Raw genomic sequence first — 21,313 nt, forward strand, 5'->3', positions numbered from 1 at the left:
GCATCAAGTCTGTAAACATAAAAAAAAAAAAACCTATGACAGGCAGTGGAAAGTTCAGTAAAAATGCTAATTTGTGTGGTGACAGACAAGGTTCATATACGAACTTACCCTATTGGCTGTGGGCGGTTGTGGTTGGGCTTTGGTAGTTTCACTGGGACTGCATAGATGTCTGGATGCTTCTGGGCTATTTCCAGCTACAGTCAGAGATCAGGATATTACATACATTACAATCTAAGAAGGCAACATCCACACTTGAATATACCTTTGGGTACATGCAATGCAAAGTGGACCAGAAAAATGACATGATTATGAAGCATTATTATCTATACTTAGTTTCCACTATCAGTAGTACTGACCCGTGCTTGCTCGGCCTCCTGGAGCTCCAGCATCCTCTGGGCTCTGGCCAGGTGGTCCATCTTTTCAAAGGCCTTCACCTTGCCCATGAAGGAGCGGTTGGCCGGGTCCTCTCCCTCCGGGACAGCGTGGTCCTCAGATGACTGGTTGAGTGCCCTCAGAGTGGGCTTAAGGGCCACAGTGGGCTTGAGGGCAACTGGAGGTGGGGTTGGCTTGGGCCCCCCGGCAGTGTCGCTGCTAATGGTGCTACTGGAGTGGGAGTCGTAGCCCCCGCGAGACTGCACCCTCACCTGCTGCAATAGGAGAGGATAGTAACCTTAGTAAGTCTTAAGTGCAAGATGTGGGTCAGAGTTAGGCTTCAGGGGATTGAGAGGTGATGGTGGGCTTCAAGGGGTCTCACCTTGGGGGGCTCAGGGACGAAGGAGGGGGGTGGACTGGGGTCTCTCAGCACCTCTCTGCTCCCTGATCGCCTCATACGAGGTATGGGGGCAGGATGGGCTCTCTGGAGAGGGGAAGGATGTACATATGTCAACAGATATACATACGCACAGTGAGGGAAAAAAGTATTTGATCCCCTGCTGATTTTGTACGTTTGCCAACTGACAAAGAAATGGTCAATCTATAATTTTAATGGTAGGTTTATTTGAACAGTGAGACAGAATAACAACAAAAAAAATCCAGAAAAACGCATAAAAAAATGTTATAAATTGATTTGCATTTTAATGAGGGAAATAAGTATTTGACCCCCTCCCAATCAGAAAGATTTCTGGCTCCCAGGTCTCTTTTATACAGGTAACGAGCTGAGATTAGGAGCACACTCTTAAAGGGAGTGCTCCTAATCTCAGTTTGTTACCTGCATAAAAGACACCTGTCCACAGAAGCAAAAGACTAAAGAGCTCTCCAAGGATGTCAGGGACAACATTGTAGACCTACACAAGGCTGGAATGGGCTACAAGACCATCACCAAGCAGCTTGGTGAGAAGGTGACAACAGTTGGTGCGATTATTCGCAAATGGAAGAAACACAAAATAACTGTCAATCTCCCTCGGCCTGGGGCTCCATGCAAGATCTCACCTCGTGGAGTTGCAATGATCATGAGAACGGTGAGGAATCAGCCCAGAACTACACGGGAGGATCTTGTCAATGATCTCAAGGCAGCTGGGACCATAGTCACCAAGAAAACAATTGGTAACACACTACGCCGTGAAGGACTGAAATCCTGCAGCGCCCGCCAGGTCCCCGTGCTCAAGAAAGCACATATACATGCCCGTCTGAAGTTTGCCAATGAACATCTGAATGATTCAGAGGACAACTGGGTGAAAGTGTTGTGGTCAGATGAGACCAAAATGGAGCTCTTTGGCATCAACTCAACTCGCCGTGTTTGGAGGAGGAGGAATGCTGCCTATGACCCCAAGATTACCATCCCCACCGTCAAACATGGAGGTGGAAACATTATGCTTTGGGGGTGTTTTTCTGCTAATGGGACAGGACAACTTCACCGCATTAAAGGGACGATGGACGGGGCCATGTACCGTCAAATCTTGGGTGAGAACCTCCTTCCCTCAGCCAGGTCATTGAAAATGGGTCGTGGATGGGTATTCCAGCATGACAATGACCCAAAACACACGGCCAAGGCAACAAAGGAGTGGCTCAAGAAGAAGCACATTAAGGTCCTGGAGTGGCCTAGCCAGTCTCCAGATCTTAATCCCATAGAAAATCTGTGGAGGGAGCTGAAGGTTCGAGTTGCCAAACTTCAGCCTCGAAACCTTAATGACTTGGAGAAGATCTGCAAGGAGGAGTGGGACAAAATCCCTCCTGAGATGTGTGCAAACCTGGTGGCCAACTACAAGAAACGTCTGACCTCTGATTGCCAACAAGGGTTTTGCCACCAAGTACTAAGTCATGTTTTGCAGAGGGGTCAAATACTTATTTCCCTCATTAAAATGCAAATCCTTTTATAACATTTTTGACGTGTTTTTCTGGATTTTTGTTGTTGTTATTCTGTCTCTCACTGTTCAAATAAACCTACCATTAAAATTAGACTGATCATTTCTTTGACAGCGGGCAAACGTACAAAATCAGCAGGGGATCAAATGCTTTTTCCCCCCACTATGTCAACAAAAACAGACTAGTTCAACACAACTAGTCAAGATTTTTGACTGACAATGGGAGATTGCAGCGTTAAGTATACTCCAATAATCTGTCAATATGGAATTTTTTGGCCGGTCCGTCCAAATTCACATAGAAATACCAGTTATAGGTCTGTCACTCTTATTGAAAGCAAGTCAAAATGTGGTAGATATGTTCTATGTGCGCTATTTCTATGCTTCCAGGTCTTAAGTTTAGTTTTTTCGTCTTTTACTTTCAGTTTTGTACACCAGCTTCAAACAGTTGAAAATGCAATGTTTTGGTAATGAATAAGATTCACAGCATTTTTGATGGTACTTATGTCACAAACTGAAATAAGCAAACTATTAGAATTTTAGCAACCAGAAAATGGCAGAGCAATTTCTGTACAGTGCACCTTTAACAGGGAGGTTGATGGACAGAGAAATGCCAGTCTCTCTCTGACACTGAATGAGCGTGATAGTAATTGACAGCAGTAAAGCCCACCTCCTCTGTAAGTACGGGCTCTGAGGAGCGGCTGATTGCCGACACCAGCTGATGGGGCTCGTCCATTGGCTCGTCCAGCTCGTTGTCGGTGTAAGCACCGCCCTCATCGGCCATGTCTTCGTAGTCGCTGGTCAGCCGGCTGTCCATGCTCAGGTAGTCAGCGCTCATCGCTGACAGGTATGACATGCGGTCGTCATGGATATCCAGGTCCTCCTCCGAGGCGTCCAACTGAGAAACACAAAGAGACAGAGAGATGCAGGTTGGTGTTTCAGAAGCTTGTGTTTCAGACATAAGGAAGTGAATGGTGGCAAATGTTTCACTTTTAAACTCGGACAAAACAGAGATGCTAGTTCTTGGTCCCAAGAAACAAAGAACTTCTGTTGAATCTGACAATTAATCTTGATGGTTGTACAGTCATCACAAATAAAACTGAAGGACCTCGGCGTTACTCTGGACCATGATCTCTTTTGACAAACATATCAAGACCATTTCAAGGACAGCTTTTTTCTATCTTCATAACATTGCAAAAATCAGAAACTTTGCCCAAAAATGCAAAACAGTTCATCCGTGCTTTTGTCACTTCTAGATTAGACTACTGCAATGCTCTACTTTCCGGCTACCCGGACAGAGCACAAAATAAACTTCAGTTAGTGCTAAACACGGCTGCTAGAATCTTGACTAGAACCAAGAAATTTGATCATATTACTCCAGTGCTAGCCTCTCTACACTGGCTTCCTGTAAAGACTAGGGCTGATTTCAAGGTTTTACTGCTAACCTACAAAGCATTACATGGGCTTGCTCCTACCCATCTCTCCGATTTGGTCCTGCTGTACATACCTACACGTACGCTACGGTCACAAGACGCAGGCCTCCTTATTGTCCTTCAAATTTCTAATCAAACAGCTGGAGGAAGGGCTTCCTCCTATAGAGCTCCAATTTTATGAAATGTCTGCCTATCCATGTGAGAGACGCAGACTCTGTCTCAACCTTTAAGTCTTCATTGAAGACTCATCTCTTCAGTAGGTCTTATGATTGAGTGTAGTCTGGCCCAGGGGTGTGAAGGTGAACAGAAAGGCACTGGAGCAACGAACTGCCCTTGCGTCTCTGCCTGGCCGGTTCCCTTCTCTCCACAAGGATTCTCTGCCTCTAACCCTATTACAGGGGCTGAGTCACTGGCTTACTAGTGCTCTTCCATCCCGTCCCTTGGAGGGTTGCGTCACTTGAGTGGGTTGAGTCACTGACGTGATCTTCCTGTCCGGGTTGGCGCGCCCCTTGGGTTTGTGACGTGGGGGAGATCTTCGTGGGCTATACTCGGCCTTGTCTCAGGGTAGTAAGTTGGTGGTTGAAGATATCCTTCTAGTGGTGTGGGCGCTGTACTTCGGCAAAGTGGATGTGGTTATATCCTGCCTGGTTTGCCCTGTCCGGGGGTATCGTCGGACGGGGCTAGTGTCTCCCGACCCCTCATCTCATAATGACAAAACAAACCGTTTTTTATTTTTTACATTTTTGCTAATTTAAACTGAAATATCACATTTAAGTATTCAGACCCTTTACTCAGTACTTTGAAGAAGAACCTTTGGTAGTGATTACAGCCTCGAGTCTTCTTGGGTATGATGCTACAAGCTTGGCACAACTGTATTTGGGGAGTTTCTCCCATTCGTCTCTGCAGATCCTCTCAAGCTCTGTCAGGTGGGATGGGGAGCATCGCTGCTGAGCTATTTTCATGTTCAAGTCTTGGCCACTCAAGGACATTGAGACCTGTCCCGAAGCCACTCTGGCATTGTCTTGGCTGTGTGCTTAGGGTCGTTGCCCTGTTCGAAGATGAACCTTCGCCCCAGTCTGAGGTCCTGAGCGCTCTGGAGCAGGTTTTAATCAAGGATCTCTCTGTACTTTGCTCCGTTCATCTTTCCCTCTATCCTGACTAGCCTCCCAGTCCCTCCCGCTGAAAAACATCCCCACAGCATGATGCCGCCACCACTATGCTTCACCGTAAGAATGGTACTCGGTTTCCTCCAGATGTGACGCTTGGCATTCAGGAGAGTTCAATCTTGGTTTCATTAGACCAGAGAATCTTGTTTCTCATGGTCAGTCATTTAAGTGCCTTTTGGCAAACTTCAAGCAGGCTGTCATGTGCTTTTTACTGAGGAGTGGCTTCTGTCTGACCACTCTACCATGAAGGCCTGATTGGCAGAGTGCTGCAGAGATGGTTGTCCTTCTGCAAGGTTATCCCACCTCCACAAAGGAACTCTGGAGCTCTGTCAGAGTGACCATTGGGTTCTTGGTCACCTCCCTGACCAAGGCCCTTCTCCTCCAATTACTCAGTTTTGCCGGGTGGCCAGCTCTAGAAAGAGTCTTGTTGGTTCCAAACGTCTTCCATTTAAGAATGATGGCAGCCACTGTTCTTGTGGACCTTCAATGCTGCAGAAATGTTTTTGTACCCTTCCCCAGATCTGTGCCTCGACACAATCCTGTCTCAGAGCTCTACAAACAATTCCTTGAACCTCATGTCCAATCAAGTTGTAGAAACATCAAGGATGATTAATGGAAACAGCATGCACCTGACCGCAATTTTGAGTCTCATTGCATAGGGTCTGAATACTTATGTAATTAATCCGGTTTTTTTTTTATATATTGCCCAAAAATTCGAAAAACATTTTTCACTTCGACATTATGGGGTATTGTGTGTAGATTTATGAGGAAAAAAAATGAATTCAACCAATTTTTGAATAAGACTAACGTAACAAAATTTTGAAAAAAGGGAAGGGGGTCTGAATACTTTCCAAATGCACTGTATATATTGTATACATTTACTAAGCATAAACAGAGCTTACCTTGCCCTCACAGACCCACACGGCCCGCTCCTGCTGTGCCCGGATAGAGTCCTTCACACTCCCGTACCACCCGTCATTGGCTGAGTTCAGGTCAACGGTCGCTGTGCATGGAAACAAAGCAGAAAGATTGGCACAGTAGCCACCCTGGCTATCCAACACTGCCACCGGGGACCACCAGTGTAACTGCAATACTGCTTGCTGTACACTGTACTGTATAATTGTACACATGAATTGGATTGTGTGTTTACTAACGCATTAGTCATAGTTTGTTGACTATAACGTTAATATAGTGACAACGATGTAGGCAGTGTAATGGTTATGGTATGAGGGTTTGGCTTGAAGAGGTTTTTGCACCTGGTCACAGGCAGCTGTTGTGGTGTGCACAGAAGTCCACAAGTGGAAGGAAAATGTGAGATGAGGATAGCGCGTATATGCGAGAAGGAATTATACAACGAGTAAAGTGACGCTGTATGTGGCTGCTACGAAATTGAACTGTGTGTGTGGGTTTATTCATTCCACCGATTCTGTTGCATTTTTTTAAACGGAAGCATATGGAAAGAAACAGAGGGACCTACCTGAATTTGTCAAATAGAAACTCGTTTTGCAACTGTTTTTGACTAACGATGACACCCCTTATCAGTTAGATGAAGGCAAGAGTGTGCAATGCGGTATTGAATGTTTCACTGTCTGTCACCTTGATTACTCCAATTTTCTCTCGACCTGTGCACCTACATTGTAAACTTTCATTCATAGGCTAGGTTGTAGCAACCTCATGATGGGTATAAGGAAAATTAGAGTATCATGTAGTAGCCTAAACCTATCACTGTTACATTGAGCTGGATTAATGGAATATGAATGCCATTCATCTAATATGCTGTAAAAGAAACACCACACTCATAACAAATAAAATTAAAAAAATCCTCCCTAATCTCAAACGGCACCGACTGCCACTGGTGTGTGTGTGACTGACCAGTGAAGAGGTGAGAACAGGTCTTCCTCAGTTTGACCGCCTGCTCGTAGAGTTTGCGGGCACTGCGGTTGGAGCCGGGCACCAGGCGGTTCCTCATGGTCTTAACGCCACCCTTGCTGTCCGGGTTGAGGAACACCACGATGGGGTACCACTGGGTGTAATTCAGGGTGTCCACCGCCTTGGGAGTTACATCCAGCAGGGCATGGCGGTCCTGGGGAGACAAGGAAGAGGGTCAATGTGAGGGGAGGCTGGAAAAGATGATGAGAGTGAAAGAAGAGTAAGGTGAGGTGGAGTATGATGGAAATGAGAATTGCCGTGTTCAAAAGAATGAGGAATATTACTATGGTGATGAAGAGGACGGTAATGATTAGGATGAAGATGGTGGTTGTCTTCACCTGTTCTATGATCTGTCGAATGGTATTGAGTCTCACCACACCGGAGGACTTCTCAGTGCCTGCATCCTTGGGCTCAGTCTCTGCGTGGGCAAACAAAAACACATCAGCTTCTCACCAAAACCAGACACACACATAAACACACGCTCATAGAAGCAATAAGGCAGAGCTCAATTTAGCTTGCCTGGTCAGCGAAGGGTGAGAAATTTGCATTGAAATAAAAAATGATAAAATAGAGCGCACCTAACGTAAATACATGATGCAAATTCATCCAAAAGCAGAAGTTAGAGGCACCATACTTACTGGCTATGACAAACTCTTCAGGCAAGTCGTTTCCCAGTTTCTCATTGACTGCGTCTGCGATGGGCCCAAACACAACCACTGGTCTCCTGAAGCCAGCTGAGGATCAACACAGACACACAGTTAGTATCTCACATCTGGAATAGACTTCTACTTGCGGTCTAGTGCAGACCATTATGGGAAAATTAAGAATCATTTCAGAAACATTCAGTTGAAGTTAGGAAGTTCAAACGAAGGTTTAGTGTTCTGATATGTCCTTTTTGATCTTACTCTGTTCTATGCAGTCAAGTGGCTCTTAGACCACACCACAACAGGAGATAGGAGTCTTCTGCCTTGGGTGACCTACCTTCTCGTAAGACCACCCTCTCATAGGCAGGGAAGCGTGTGGTGACAGAGATGGCAGTCAGGTCCTCTCTGCTCTTACGGAGGTCCTTCTTCACCGCTCTTTGACCTCTCAACCTCCAGAAGTCTCCTCTGTCATTGGCTGTTCCTCTCTGGGCGTTCTGCACATTTGACATTTGTTCGGCCCTGAGAAGCAGAGAACCCCATGCATCATAAATTGGCACCAACTACCAATCATTGCACGCACACACACATAATCCTTGACACACATACTAGCACACACACACACACCTGCTCTTATTGGGGATGATACCCTTCTCCAGCAGCTGGTTGTCTTTGTCAGTGCGGATGGCCAGCCAGTTGCCAAGCTTGCCGTCATAGAGTGTGTCCGTCACCTTGAAGATCTCCCCCCGGAAGAAGGGCAGGCTCTGGGGAACCTCTTTCTCATATTCAAAGTGGGTCCTGATGAAGAAAGAGTCCCCCCTACCCGATGCCAGGATGTCCTTATAGACTAGAACAGACAACACACACCACAAACCTCAAATTACTTCACCTGCAATATGACCTGAAATAATATGACAGACTTGCCTTAAATCTATAGAGTGAAGGCGTTGCTCACCATCAGGTTTGCTCTGAGCCAGGATGGTGACATCATCTCCCTTTGGAATCTCCAGCAAGTACAGGACAGCATCCTCACGCACTATGCCCCTGAAGTCCATGTTATTCACCTGGACAAACAGACAAAGACATAACATTAGATCTATCACGTAAAGCACTCATGAACAGACCGAAGGGGTTTCAAACATGACACACAGGAAACACATAAATCAGACAAAGACATGCTATTCATATAGTGACACAGATCAAACAATGATATTAGACTAAGAGTTAACCCTTCCCCTACCTTCATGATCTGGTCCCCGGTGCGAAGGCCCTCCTGTTCTGCAGGGCTGTCCTCCTGAATGCCTGCAATGAAGATTCCCACATCGTTTCCTCCCGCCAGCCTCAGCCCCACGCTGTCTCCCTTCTGGAAACGCACCATCCCCGTGTTGGGGCTGGACAACACATAATACATTTAAGACAAATGACAAGTTAATAACATTTGTACATTTCTATACATAATCTACTTTAGAGTATACTACACTGTTGAGTTAACAGAATCTGCACCCTAGACACATTCTCTGTAGATGAGGAACCAACACACTGTGCATGTAAAGTCGATGACTCACCCGTATATGTCCTGGTCCTCTATGCTTGGCCTCAGTGGCAGCTTTGGGGCAGCGTGGACTTTTGGGGCAACATTGACTACCGGTGCTGTAAAAAGAAAATCCTAGTGAGACAGATCAGTGATTGTGTGCTTCTTTTAGCATTACTATGATGGAGGTGTAAGTAGGGCTGTGACGGTCATGAAATTTTGTCCGCCGGTTATTGTCATGCAAAAGACTGCCAGCCAGTCTCTCGGTAATTCACCGGTAATTAACATAAAGATGTTGAGCATCGCCAAGCCTCCACCCATACAAGCCACGGATGTTTTTTGAACATCTACATTAAAAAAAAATCTAAATAAAATGTAATATACACCATCACAAATCCATTACTTATTTTATGCAGGTATGAAGAAACATTTTGATATAATGAACATGTATTTCAGAAGAACAGAATGAGTTGGCCTACTGTATGTTATCTGGCTATGCACCATGCCATAGGCTTGTTCATTTAGCAGACAAGATATGCTATCAGTCCAGTGAGATTATTTTATATGATTTTATAGTAAGAAGAATGTAATTGAACTGTGCTGAATAAAATTTTTCCCATTCTGGAGCGAGTGAGCATATGAAGTGTAAAAGTGATCACTTGAAACAGGTCCTATACCCTAGATTTATAGTTATTTTGCTAATTTAGTTGTGAAGGATACAAACCTTAATGTCTTAGAAATCAAAACATATGGGCTGCATGATGCAACTACAAGCTATTGATGATTTGATAACATAAAAAATAAAGAAATTGCACTCTGTTCCTTGCTTCAGGCTGCACATGCTGTTCTCACATCAAGAGGTCCTACTTTCACCCATCAGACTATTCTCAATTTAATCTTGTCTTGTAAAATGAGTTTCGATTTAGAACAGCCCATTATCAAATGGGCAGGAAGAGTGGCAGGGGGAAAAAAATGACATGTAATGCACAAAATAGCCAACGGAGACCACTTTCCCACCGGTTTGTTCAATCATGCAGGTAGGCTACTCCATTTATCGTTCTGCCCATGAGCAAGGCAGTTAACCCACTGTTCCCCAGGCGCCAAAAACGGACGTCGATTAGGCAGCCCCCACCCGCACCTCTCTGTTTCAGAGGGGTTGGGTTAAATGCGGAAGACACATTTCACTTGAAGGCATTCAGTTGTACAACTGAATGCCCCTTTCCCCCTAGTAGGCCTAACATGTTTCCATAATTCAACTTTGCGGTGGAGAAAGGAATTAAAGAGAGCGATGTTAACGCACAGTGGTGAGATATTCTGTAGCTAAAAAGGTCATTATTCATTTAATTATGAAAATATAAAAAATGCCCTATTACTAGGCTACTCCAAATCAAATATACTATAATTGTAGGCTAACTGTTGCCCTGCACAGACCTGGTGGATCTTCAAGGCATTCCTAGTCGATCACCAAACATCGCTGTAGAAAAGCCAATGATAAATGCTTGCGCTCCTTTTTTATTGTTCATGTTGCACTGTTAGCAGTAGGTGCACTTGATTCAGAAGCCCTGCGCACCGGGTTGGAAAAGTGTCCCCATTTTGAACCATTTTATTTGTCTGAAACAAACAAGCTCAAATCACAGCGCCTACAAGTTTGATACTAGCCCATGTGAGATTTCATAACTTAAAACCATGACCAGAGAGAGACTTCAAAGAATATAGCAAAGAGCTGCTGTTTTTATGAGTGAGTTAATGTTAAATGTTTTACTTGGCACTGTCAACACAGTCTTTATTACAAAACATAAAAGGCCTTCTCCCTCCCACTTGCTCCGCAGCAGAAATGAATGAGTAGCCAAGTGTATCGATAGCCCTGCGTTTGTATTATTAACAGCTTGTCGTGTCCATTTTAATATCAAGGAATATTTCACTTTCTCTGGTCATAGGAACAACATGAATTTGTGCATGAGGCAGATGCAGTGCGACTCGAGTTTCGCCATCAGGTGGAAGACTGTATCCCCTCTCTCTGGTCAGTCTCACCAGAGGAAAGGAATGAGAGCAGGGACTTTGAGAGGCTGACCCTTTGCTGCTCTCTCCCTCCCTCTGCAGAGACTAATGCCATGTTCAAATCAACTGGAAACTCGGACATCTCCCGACTTCAGTACGTTCAAGACAACTGGGAACTCTGAAAAAAGTTGCCTGGGCAAAACCGTTTTGAGCAGTCATCCAACTCGGAATTCCAAGGCGGAAACTCTGGCACCTTTCTAGAGCCCCGATTTTCCGACTTGAACATCACGGACGTTGTGATTTTACCCAGTTCCCAGGAGTCTTGAAAGCACCATGACCATCAAATGCAGGTACCATCAGTCCAGTAAAATAAAAATGCTAATTTTTTCAATCAGAGCTACACCAACTGATCTATTTTGTTATCAAAGCTTGAGTTTTGAAATATAATAAGGTCTGAGAAGAACAATATTGGCAGGCCAGGCATATCGCCAATATTCTGTGATAATGTACTAGGCCTGCCTACAGCACAAATGGAATTCCTACAGAACTGTTTTTATTAGGTTAATGTTACATTTTTAAAGTGATGTTTAAAAAAAATCTAAGAGTTAGATCTCGGCTTGCCTTTTGGCTGCGAAAGTGATCTTTACTCAGAAAAGGTTGGTGACCACTGGCCTAGGCCGATAAGTTCTTTCACAGACTCATTAATAGGATGTTTGGAGCATAGTAGACAATAACCGGCCCATCCAGGATGCATAATAATACATTTGTATTGATGTCAGAGTGGTTAGTCCCGTGTGTCTCAGTTGGTAGAGCATGGTGTTTGCAATACCAGGGTTGTGGGTTCGATTCCCACGGGGGACCAGTACGGAGAAAAAAATGAATGAAATGTATGCATTCACTACTGTAAGTCGCTCTGGATAAGAGCGTCTGCTAAATGACTAAAATCTAAAATGTAAAAATGTTAGAGGGACAGTAGAGTCCTGAGTACCATTAGTGACCTGATGGCCATTAACAAGTTGGGTACTACCAACGCATGTCCAGAGTGCATAAAAGGAGACTACCGTGACTCAATGGTCACGTGGAATGAACTGCGGTTATGACATGACTGCCGGTAATAAGGTACAGCCCAAGGTGTAAGTTACCCGATACTGGTTATATAATAACAGGTAAATGTGATAAAATTTGTATCTATCGTATTCATTTGTTTAAAGGCATTGTAGTTACCTGGGGGCGTTTCTGGGCGGGACTCCTTCCTCTCTGCTGGCAGAGGGGGCGTGTCCTCCATAACTCTATCTGATACTCGTGCCGGCATGGCGAACGGTGTTGGCATGGCGCCCATCTTAGCCAGCCTACTTGGTGGGTCCTCCCTGATGTTAACGCACACAGAATCCTATGGTTCTCAAACTCTACAGCACAGCTACAGTCAAAGTAGACTTTTCTCATAGTGATGGAGTAAAAACACTCATTCTGTAAATATCTGAACTTGTTACATAAGAGTGATCCATAGTGCAGGTGGGACCAGAGGGTGACGGTTTACCTGGGTTTGTCTCGGAGCCTCTCATTGGAGGAATGGGAAGACAGGTCTGAGGTGGGGGCCCGTCGGTCATCCTGTGGCGAGTAGGAGCGGTACGACTCGATCTCCGAGATATCTGGAACACAAAATATCACCAACATCTAGTTCATCTTCAGACAGATCACCCAGGTCATGTTTCATACATACAGCCTCACTGAAACACCAACTCAACTTTTTACCCAAGAAACATATTCTAAGTAGGGTGAAACAGACACAGCAAATCTCACAAAGTTACACTGTGGCAGTGGCTGACACAAAGAGATGCACTCCTGTACTCAATAACCTAGCTGCAGCTCCAATCTTAGACAGCACATATGCTACATGTCAGACCATAAGATAATACAATTCTGTCATATTCATTAGGTGGATTATGAGGGGTATTATATTCCCCTGGCAAGCACTCACACACCACATCCCTGAATGGAACATTCTGGGTGAAAAGTCTCTGGGGCATGTGACATCTCTTTACCAATGATCGTGTGGATGGTGAGTAAAGTTAAAAATAAATAAAGGATTATCCCAAAAGGTGGAAAGTGCTTTTTGTGAGAATCAAACAAAAACTAAACAGACATTTCAATAAAATCAGACAGGGACAGAACAATAGACAGCAGAAAACGTACATGTTCAAATCAGCAGATTATACAGAAGGTCAATGAAAGAAAAAAAGCACTGGGACAGTTCCAAATCTGTCCACATAAAAAGTGGAAAGGAGCTGCTGCCACAGAGACAGAGTGGAGGGTCTCTCACCATCAAGCTCAGAGTCACTGTCTGCCAGGGGAGGAATCCTGATGAGGACCTGTCTTCTGTCTCTCTGCACCACCAGCTGCAGCTTCCCACGAGACTTCTCGATCAGCTTCCCTGCATCACTCAGAGACAGGTTCTCTGTCACCGTACCATTGATCTGACACAGGGTGAGATGTCAAAGCACATTCACATCTGTAGCCACCTGTCTAAGATAGTGCTGTCATGCCTTTAGCCAACTTTACACATCATTTTTGAAGAGGCAGCACTGAAACAATACTTCCCCCAGGGCCGAGATGAAACAATGGTGTGTCTGTGTGTGAGGTCCTTCCTACCTTCAGTATGATGTCTCCCTCCTGGAGGTTGCCATCCCTGCAGGCCAGACCTGTGCTGGTCATCTCCTTAATGAACAGCTGACTACCCAGATGCAGACCATACTCTACAACACAAGTCAACATAAAAACGAAGTAAACATTTAAACACAGGCAGTCTTGGAGGAGAGGGTAGGTAGAGTCAACAGAAATGGAGGAGCAAGAGATCAATATAATGTAATGTTTCATATAGACCTATTCTGACCTTCGTTGGGCCTGTTCTTCAGTAGCAGCACACTAACGGGTTTCTCCAGGGGCTCCGGCTCCCGAGGAGGGCGGGACATGGGGATTGGCATGGAGGCGGGGGAGGGTGAACGATCCAGACGTTCCCTGCTCCCACTCCTCTTCATCTGCTCCTTCCTCTGGTCGCGGTCACTAGGAACATGTTTGTGGTTCCGCTCAAAGCTGCGGTCACGACCGTGACTAGCTCTGTATCGCAAGTCAGGGCTGTTAGTGCAGTCCAGAGTGCGTTCGCTACGGAAACGCCTGTCAGGGCTGGGGTCGCGGTCAAGGGCCCGCTCACTGCGGTAGCGGCGGTCTGGGCTGGGCTCGCGGTCGAGAGTAAGATCACTACGGTAACGCAGATTGGGGCTGTGGTCACGGTCAAGAGTGCGGTCACTTTTGTAGCGGCGGTCAGGGCTACGTTCGCGGTCCAGAGTCCGACCTTTGCTGCCGTCTCGTCTGTACTGCCTCTCTGGATCAAGGTCCCTCTCCATACTCCTTCCCCGGTCATCTCGACCGTAATCCCGGTCAAAGCCCTGTCCCTGGTAGCCAGCGTCTGTGTAACCTCCCCTCTCCTGGCTGTGGTCGCGATCTTGATGACCGCTGCGTCCACTGTACACACTGTGGCGGTCCTGGTCATAATCATTGTTGCTGAAGACACGGTCGTCAGGGGAAGGGCCGTGTTTCAGCAGGTTGACCGGAACCTTCCTGGGCCTCTTGACCGTCTGTCAAAACCAAAGACCACATAATGCACTGACTGAACAGTCAGGAATCATTGACACTTATCCAACCCTCAGATCCCAAGCTCCTATACTCGAGTCCTAAATGTAAAATCGCAAGCATCTTCATCTTTTGCCACCATAATAAAACAGATGTTAAATATTATACTCACAATTTTGGCTACTTTTCCACACTTTCTGAGGGTCTGTACAGCGAAGGAGTGTGGCACACCATCCATGGGAGTAGCGTTCACCTGCACCACCCGGTCATTCTCACTACAAAACACAATTAACATATGAGGGAGAAAAAAAAATCCACTGTGAGATATTCAAACTGTAGATTCAAAATGACTGAACACGATGCATCATTATGATTGATTGACAGGAGGTACGTACAATAGCAGGCCATCGGCGGGCCCTCCCTGAAGCACGTCAGACACTACTATGGACATCTCCCCGTTTTCCTCGTTGGGGTTGTCCCGCCCCCCGGACACTGCAATACCAAAACCCATCTTGGGGTCCTGCAGTGGAGAGGACATGTATTAGAGATGTGTTTGTATGGGTGTTTTGATTAGATTTTTGTTCATGCAAGCGCCTGTTTCCTAGTCGGTTCAGGTTAGTGTGAGTGAATATATCTAATTATTTTAAGTACGTCTAAGTTTACTTTGTGTGTGTGTACCCTTCTGTCCCTGTCCTTGTATGAGTGGTGTACCTGCCCCTGCGCTGCCCAGATGAGATTGGAGCAAAGATTTGATGGTCCTCTAAGACTCCACCCCACCCCACTCACTCTCCCATCTGTACAATTATTTTTTTTAATCGAATTGCTCCACTCCAATGTCTTTCAATACCAGATAGAGAGAGAGAGACAGGGACAATGGAGGCAATGGATTGTTAGAGAGCGAGTGATATGGTAAGCTAAAGAAAGAGGACAAGAGGAAGGGTAAATTGGAAAGAGGAGCGTGAGAGAAACTGGGACTAAGGAGATGTAGAAGGACGGATGAAGAAAGAGAGAGTCTAGAGAGCGCATATGACAGCTGGCCTTGGAAGGGTCAGTGATGTGGTGGTCAACAAAATCTATTTGTTAAAAGCAGCTTCATAGCCAGAGGATAGAGTGAGGCTATGAGACAATGAGTGTGAGCTCCACATGATTAACAGTGCTGGGCAGATGTGCTGCATGCATGGAATGTGTGCTGTAGATGGATGAACATGTTCTAGATCAGTGGTTCCCAAACTTCTTATAGTCCCGTACCCCTTCAAACATTCAACCTCCAGCTGCGTACCCCCTCTAGCACCAGGGGCAGCGTACTCTCAAATGTTTTTTGCCATCATTGTAAGCCTGCCACACACACTACACGATACATTTATTAAACATAAGAATGAGTGTGAGTTTTCCCACAAGCCAGGTTGTGAGTGACAAAGAACTCTTATAGGACAAGGGTACAAATCTTACATATAAAACCTTATTTGTTCATTAAAATTGTGAATAACTCACCACAGGTTTATGAGAAGGATGTGCTTGAAAGGATGCACATAACTCTGCAATGTTGGGTTGTATTGGAGAGAGTCTCAGTCTTAAATCATTTTCCACACAGTCTGTGCCTGTATTTCGAGAATCCACTCTCACATAGGTACGTGGTTGCAAAGGGCATCAGTGTCTTAACAGCACATTTTTTTGCCAAGGCAGGATACTCTGAGAGCAGCCTAATCCAGAAATCTGGCAGTGGCTTCTGATTAAATTACATTTTCACAGAACCGCTTGTTGCAATTTCAATGAGGCTCTTGTTCAGATATCGGTAAGTGGACTGGAAGCAGGGCATGAAAGGGATAATGAATCCAGTTGTTTGGGTCATCCGTTTCAGGAAAGTACCTGTGTATTTAAGCACCCAACTCACTCAGGTGCTTTGCTATATCACATTTGACATTGTCCGCAAGCTTGAGTTCATTTGCACACAAAAAAAGTCATACAATGATGGAAAGTCCTGTGTGTTGTCCTTGTTAATGCAGACAGAGAACAACTCCAACTTCTTAATCACAGCCTCAATTTTGTCCCGCACATTGAATATAGTTGCGGAGAGTCCCTGTAATCCTAGATTCAGATCATTCAGGCGAGAATAAACATCACCCAGATAGGCCAGTCGTGTGAGAAACTCATCATGCAAGCGGTCAAGCAAGTGAAGATTATGATCAGTAAATAACTTTAAGCTCATCTCTCAATTAAAAAAATGTGTCAATACTTTGCCCCTTGATAACCAGCGCACTTCTGTATGTTGTAAAAGCGTTACATATTTTGCATAGTGCAGAAAATACACGAGTGTTCAGGGGCCTTGCTTTAACAAAGTTAACCATTTTCACTGGATTGTCCAAAACGTCTTTCAAGCCGTCAGGCATTCCCTTGGCAGCAAGAGCCTCTCGGTGGATGCTGCAGTGTACTCAAGTGGCGTCAGGAGCAACTGCTTGCACGCCCGTTACCACTCCACTATGTCTCCCGGGCATGGCTTTTGTGCCATCAGTACAGATACATTTACATTTTTTACATTAGATTTTAGTCATTTAGCAGACGCTCTTATCCAGAGCAACTTACAGTAGTGAATGCATAGATTTCATAAAAAAAATTCTCCGTACTGGTCCCCTGTGGGAATCGAACCCACAACCCTGGCGTTGCAAACACCATGCTCTACCAACTGAGCCACACGAGACACGATATCATCTTGACCACTAAAAGTCCATTTGATGTCACAAAGCTGTCCAGTACTTTAAAAATATCCTCTCATGCTGTCCTGGTTTTCAGTGGTTTGCAGAAGAGGATGTGTCTCTTAGTTAAACCCCCATAAATGTAACAGACATATACCAGGAGCTGTGTCACGTGTTGACTCATCCAGCTGTAAATGCATAGAATTCACTGGCTTGTATGCAAAGCAGTAATTGTTTCAAAACATCTCCTGCCATGTCACTGATGCGTCGTGAAACGGTTGTTTGATGAAGCAATTGTCTGTATAGTTTTTTTGGCCTTTTCCCCCAGCATTGTACCAGCTATATCTGCGGCAGCAGGAAGAATTAAGTCCTGCACAATGTATGGGGCCTGCCTGTCCTAGCCACTCGGTAGCTCACCATATAAGACGCTTTTAGCCCTTTCTTATTAATGGTATATGTTGCTTTTATAGGTCTTACTACTCGAAATACTTAATTCTTGCTCAAAAAACTCCTGCGGCTTATTTTTCAAATTGGCATGTTATGTTTCTAAAATGTCTGTGCAAGAGTGAAGGTTTCATCGAGTTGTGAGACTTTTGCACATATAACACACTGTGGCTGAGGAAAGGCACTACTCCCAATATAAGAAGAGCCCAAATCAATGTAGTTCTCATCATATTTGCGCCTCTTTGATGGTCCAATGTCTGTTGTTCGGTGCTTTCCTCAGGTAAGGGGGCAGTAGCTCTTCAGCTGCATCAGATTCACAACTGTCAGTGTCCATGCTAGCTGGGCTAACAAAAAATGTAGAATTACTGATGCTAGCATTGGATGTGCTCGTGGAAGCAGAACAACTTGTGTCGTCGACAGATGCAGGTATAGTACTGCTGGTAGTAACAGCACTACCAGTAGAGCTGGTATGTGTCTCTATGGACGCGGGCTTTACTTTTTTTTAACCCTTCGTTCATTTTCGAACAAACGGAATGAGCAGCAGCTACGTTTGGCTACATACGGACTGTTTGTGGAATATTCGCGAGAGAGTAACACCGTACCTAAACCGGCTGCACGTGCGCCAATTGATTTTGTCCCCCCACACCAAATGCGTTCAAAACAAACTCTGAACCAATTATATTAATTTGAGGACAGGTCAAAAAGTATTAAATATTTATGGCAATTTAGCTAGCTGGCTTGCAGTTGCTAGCTAATTTATCCTATTTAGCTAGCTAGCTAATTTGTCCTGGGATAGAAACATTGAGTTGTTATTTTACCTGAAATGCACAAGGTCCTCTACTCCGACAATTAATCCACACATAAAACGGTCAACCGAATCGTTTCTAGTTCTCTCCTCCTTCCAGGCTTTTTCTTCTTTGGACCTTTATGGCGATTGGCATTGAACTTTCATAGTTATCACGACGACCGACCGAACTCAGTTCATCTTTCAATCACCCACGTGGGTATAACCAACGAGGAGATGGTATCTGCTTCTATAAACCAATGGAGGAGATGGGAGAGGCAGGACTTGCACCGCGTTCAGGGTCACAAATAGAACAGACTTCTATATTAGCGCTTGGCAACGCAGACGCTTGTTGGCGCGCAAGCAGTGTAGGTGCAATAATTGAAAAACACGCATGTTTACATTTATTTTGCAACGCTTGCGCACGCGACTCGAGAGGTGTGGGAGGCATTTAACAGTTAATATGATTGGATGTTAATTATTTGACTAGGCTACCTGTATTTGACATTGTGTTGTGATTTTGCTGAACACTAGATGGTTTAATTTTGGCAGTGTAACAAGGCTACTCAGGCGAGAAAAAAAACCCTCACCCAAATGTACAGCCCCGTTGGAAAATATAAATGGACTGTTTGAAAATGTGAAGATTTAAAAAAAAAAAAAATGTATGTGACGTACCCTCGACGGCACTGTACGTACCACTGGGGTTGATAGTATAGCACATGTTCTGAAAGAAACAGAGCTTAAAAGGATCCACAGTATATTGCATTGTAATCTGGTGGTGTAGCTGTAGATGGCAATTATAATTCATATCTGGTTTGGTTATAACCCTACAAGAAGGGTAATGTTATGCACTGAAATGTAATATCGTTAGACTAAATGATGTTATGATTGCAGTAACGGCAAGCAATATACTGTATTGTGTAGTAATCCAGTGTGGTGTGTGTATTGCAAAGCTAGACTCACCCTCTGCAGTGTCACAGTATACTGCTCCCACATGGTTTCCTCCATGACTGGGCTCTATAGGAGAAGGGCACATTCCACAATGAGGGTTAGAACAGGATATATTAACCATTTGTTTCTCATTTCAACAAGACATACAGAGTCAGATTAATCTTTAATGACCATGCCAATAGAATACATCAAAACATCTTACTCCAAATCTCATATAGCCAACAACACAAAAGTTAACAGTACTATACCTGGGAAACATAAGAGTTTGTTTGTGCAACACATGCTCTCTGAGCACATAGTGCAGTACACACCAAGTACAGTACACACCAACTAATCACTTTGCCTGGCTAACCAGACTCCTTGCTCCCGCCAAACGCTACGCCACGCCCACGGAAGAGTTCCTTCTGCATAATGAGTCTAGATTGGAGTACCTGCCCGACCCTTCACAGAACGTGAACACATTAGGGGCCGTCCGATTTGTCCAGAAACCAAGGGGTTGGGCCAGAGCCAGAACACACGTGGGTAAAGTGGCAGTGTCATTGACTTTGATACTTGGTTAGAGATGATCCTATCACTGATTACTTTTGTACAAGGCCTCCCTGTGGCACAAACAACTTCAATGATGGCAGTCTCTGACTAAAATATGTAGCGAACGACAGAGCAGCGGAAGAATTTAGTGTGAGTTGTCAGTCTACTAACCAGCATCACACATGGACTACTGATTCCACACACCCTCAGCCTTACAACACAGAACCCATACCACCAGTTGAAAACAGAAAACTCTACCAAAATAACCACTGACACATTTTTACCAACTTCACTCACTGAAACTACTACACACATCATGAAACACTTGTCCCAACTGCCTGTCTACCTGCTTACCTTTTCACCCAAAGACCACCTGTCTAACTATCTAGAGCCAAGCTGGAGTCACTCACAAGCCCCTTGAGGATGGGTGTGGCCTTGTAGGTGTGGATCCATTTCCTGTGCAGGTGAAGGACAGTCTTCATGGTTCCTCCTCTGCGCCTCTACCTCCACTGATGCGCTGCTCTGGCTGCTACGTCTCTACCTCCTCCATTTCTACAGCAGCACCAGTGGTAACTGCAACACCCTGCTTTGGTCTGCCTGCCTAGCTTTGACGTAAGCTGGATTCTGCTGGCCTACATTCAGCGCAAATCCCACCATCCACAGACTGTGTAAACACAATCGCACACATCCATGCTGATGATTAAAATACACACACAAAATAACGCACTGACCTAATCGCACACACACATACAAATAAGTATGCAATTGTGTGTGTGTGTGTGTGTGTGTGTGTGTGTGTGTGTGTGTGTATGCATTTAACCCAAATACTCACACATACAGAAAATCAAACGCTTTAACTACATACTTAAAAAAATAAAAAAAAATAAACACACATGGGGGCACACACAGCCAATCTGAGAGCGCAGGTCTTAGAAGTACTTTTTTTTATTATTTTTTTTAACTTAAGTGGAGCCGAATCCCTGTGATGCTGACATCTCCAGCCCAGGCTTTTAGAAATGGGGGCATCACTCTGGCTGACAGAGGGGACAGATCATAATCCACTTTTAGAAGTTTGGACTGACAGGACAGATAAGGAGTGTATTCATTAGTGCACACTAGCAAACTGTAGCAAAACGTTGTGCAACAGAAAACCTTTTGCTGCGAAAATGAATGTTTCTTATTGGGAAAGTACAGGCTAGTGCTCTGTGTTTGGTTCCTAGTGAATAAACCCCTGGACTATTGCTATGACTCAATATAGAATGAGCATATATTGACACACAGTTGTTCTACAGAG

General features: G+C 44.8%; 1 protein-coding gene across 2 annotated transcripts in view; it reads right to left on the reverse strand.

The window, feature by feature from the left end:
- The window catches only part of LOC115159600 (tight junction protein ZO-2-like), a 40,223-nt gene that overhangs the window by 1,124 nt on the left and 17,786 nt on the right, over nucleotides 1-21,313 (reverse strand). For both annotated transcript variants that reach the window (XM_029709474.1, XM_029709473.1), the window contains 21 exons: nucleotides 19,504-19,557; nucleotides 15,018-15,142; nucleotides 14,795-14,897; nucleotides 13,886-14,627; nucleotides 13,645-13,748; nucleotides 13,316-13,469; nucleotides 12,533-12,644; nucleotides 12,220-12,362; nucleotides 9,032-9,116; nucleotides 8,707-8,857; nucleotides 8,422-8,530; nucleotides 8,094-8,313; nucleotides 7,807-7,988; nucleotides 7,464-7,559; nucleotides 7,164-7,243; nucleotides 6,769-6,979; nucleotides 5,799-5,899; nucleotides 2,968-3,195; nucleotides 755-856; nucleotides 357-647; nucleotides 109-194 (listed from right to left, as the gene is read on the reverse strand). In XM_029709474.1, coding sequence (XP_029565334.1) covers nucleotides 109-194; nucleotides 357-647; nucleotides 755-856; nucleotides 2,968-3,195; nucleotides 5,799-5,899; nucleotides 6,769-6,979; nucleotides 7,164-7,243; nucleotides 7,464-7,559; nucleotides 7,807-7,988; nucleotides 8,094-8,313; nucleotides 8,422-8,530; nucleotides 8,707-8,857; nucleotides 9,032-9,116; nucleotides 12,220-12,362; nucleotides 12,533-12,644; nucleotides 13,316-13,469; nucleotides 13,645-13,748; nucleotides 13,886-14,627; nucleotides 14,795-14,897; nucleotides 15,018-15,142; nucleotides 19,504-19,548 — 3,470 coding nt within the window. In that variant the 5' untranslated portion in view covers nucleotides 19,549-19,557. The remainder of the gene's footprint in view (nucleotides 1-108; nucleotides 195-356; nucleotides 648-754; nucleotides 857-2,967; nucleotides 3,196-5,798; nucleotides 5,900-6,768; nucleotides 6,980-7,163; nucleotides 7,244-7,463; nucleotides 7,560-7,806; nucleotides 7,989-8,093; nucleotides 8,314-8,421; nucleotides 8,531-8,706; nucleotides 8,858-9,031; nucleotides 9,117-12,219; nucleotides 12,363-12,532; nucleotides 12,645-13,315; nucleotides 13,470-13,644; nucleotides 13,749-13,885; nucleotides 14,628-14,794; nucleotides 14,898-15,017; nucleotides 15,143-19,503; nucleotides 19,558-21,313) is intronic.

Source organism: Salmo trutta, chromosome 23, assembly GCF_901001165.1.
Source record: "Salmo trutta chromosome 23, fSalTru1.1, whole genome shotgun sequence".
NCBI classification, from domain to species: Eukaryota; Metazoa; Chordata; class Actinopteri; order Salmoniformes; family Salmonidae; genus Salmo; species Salmo trutta.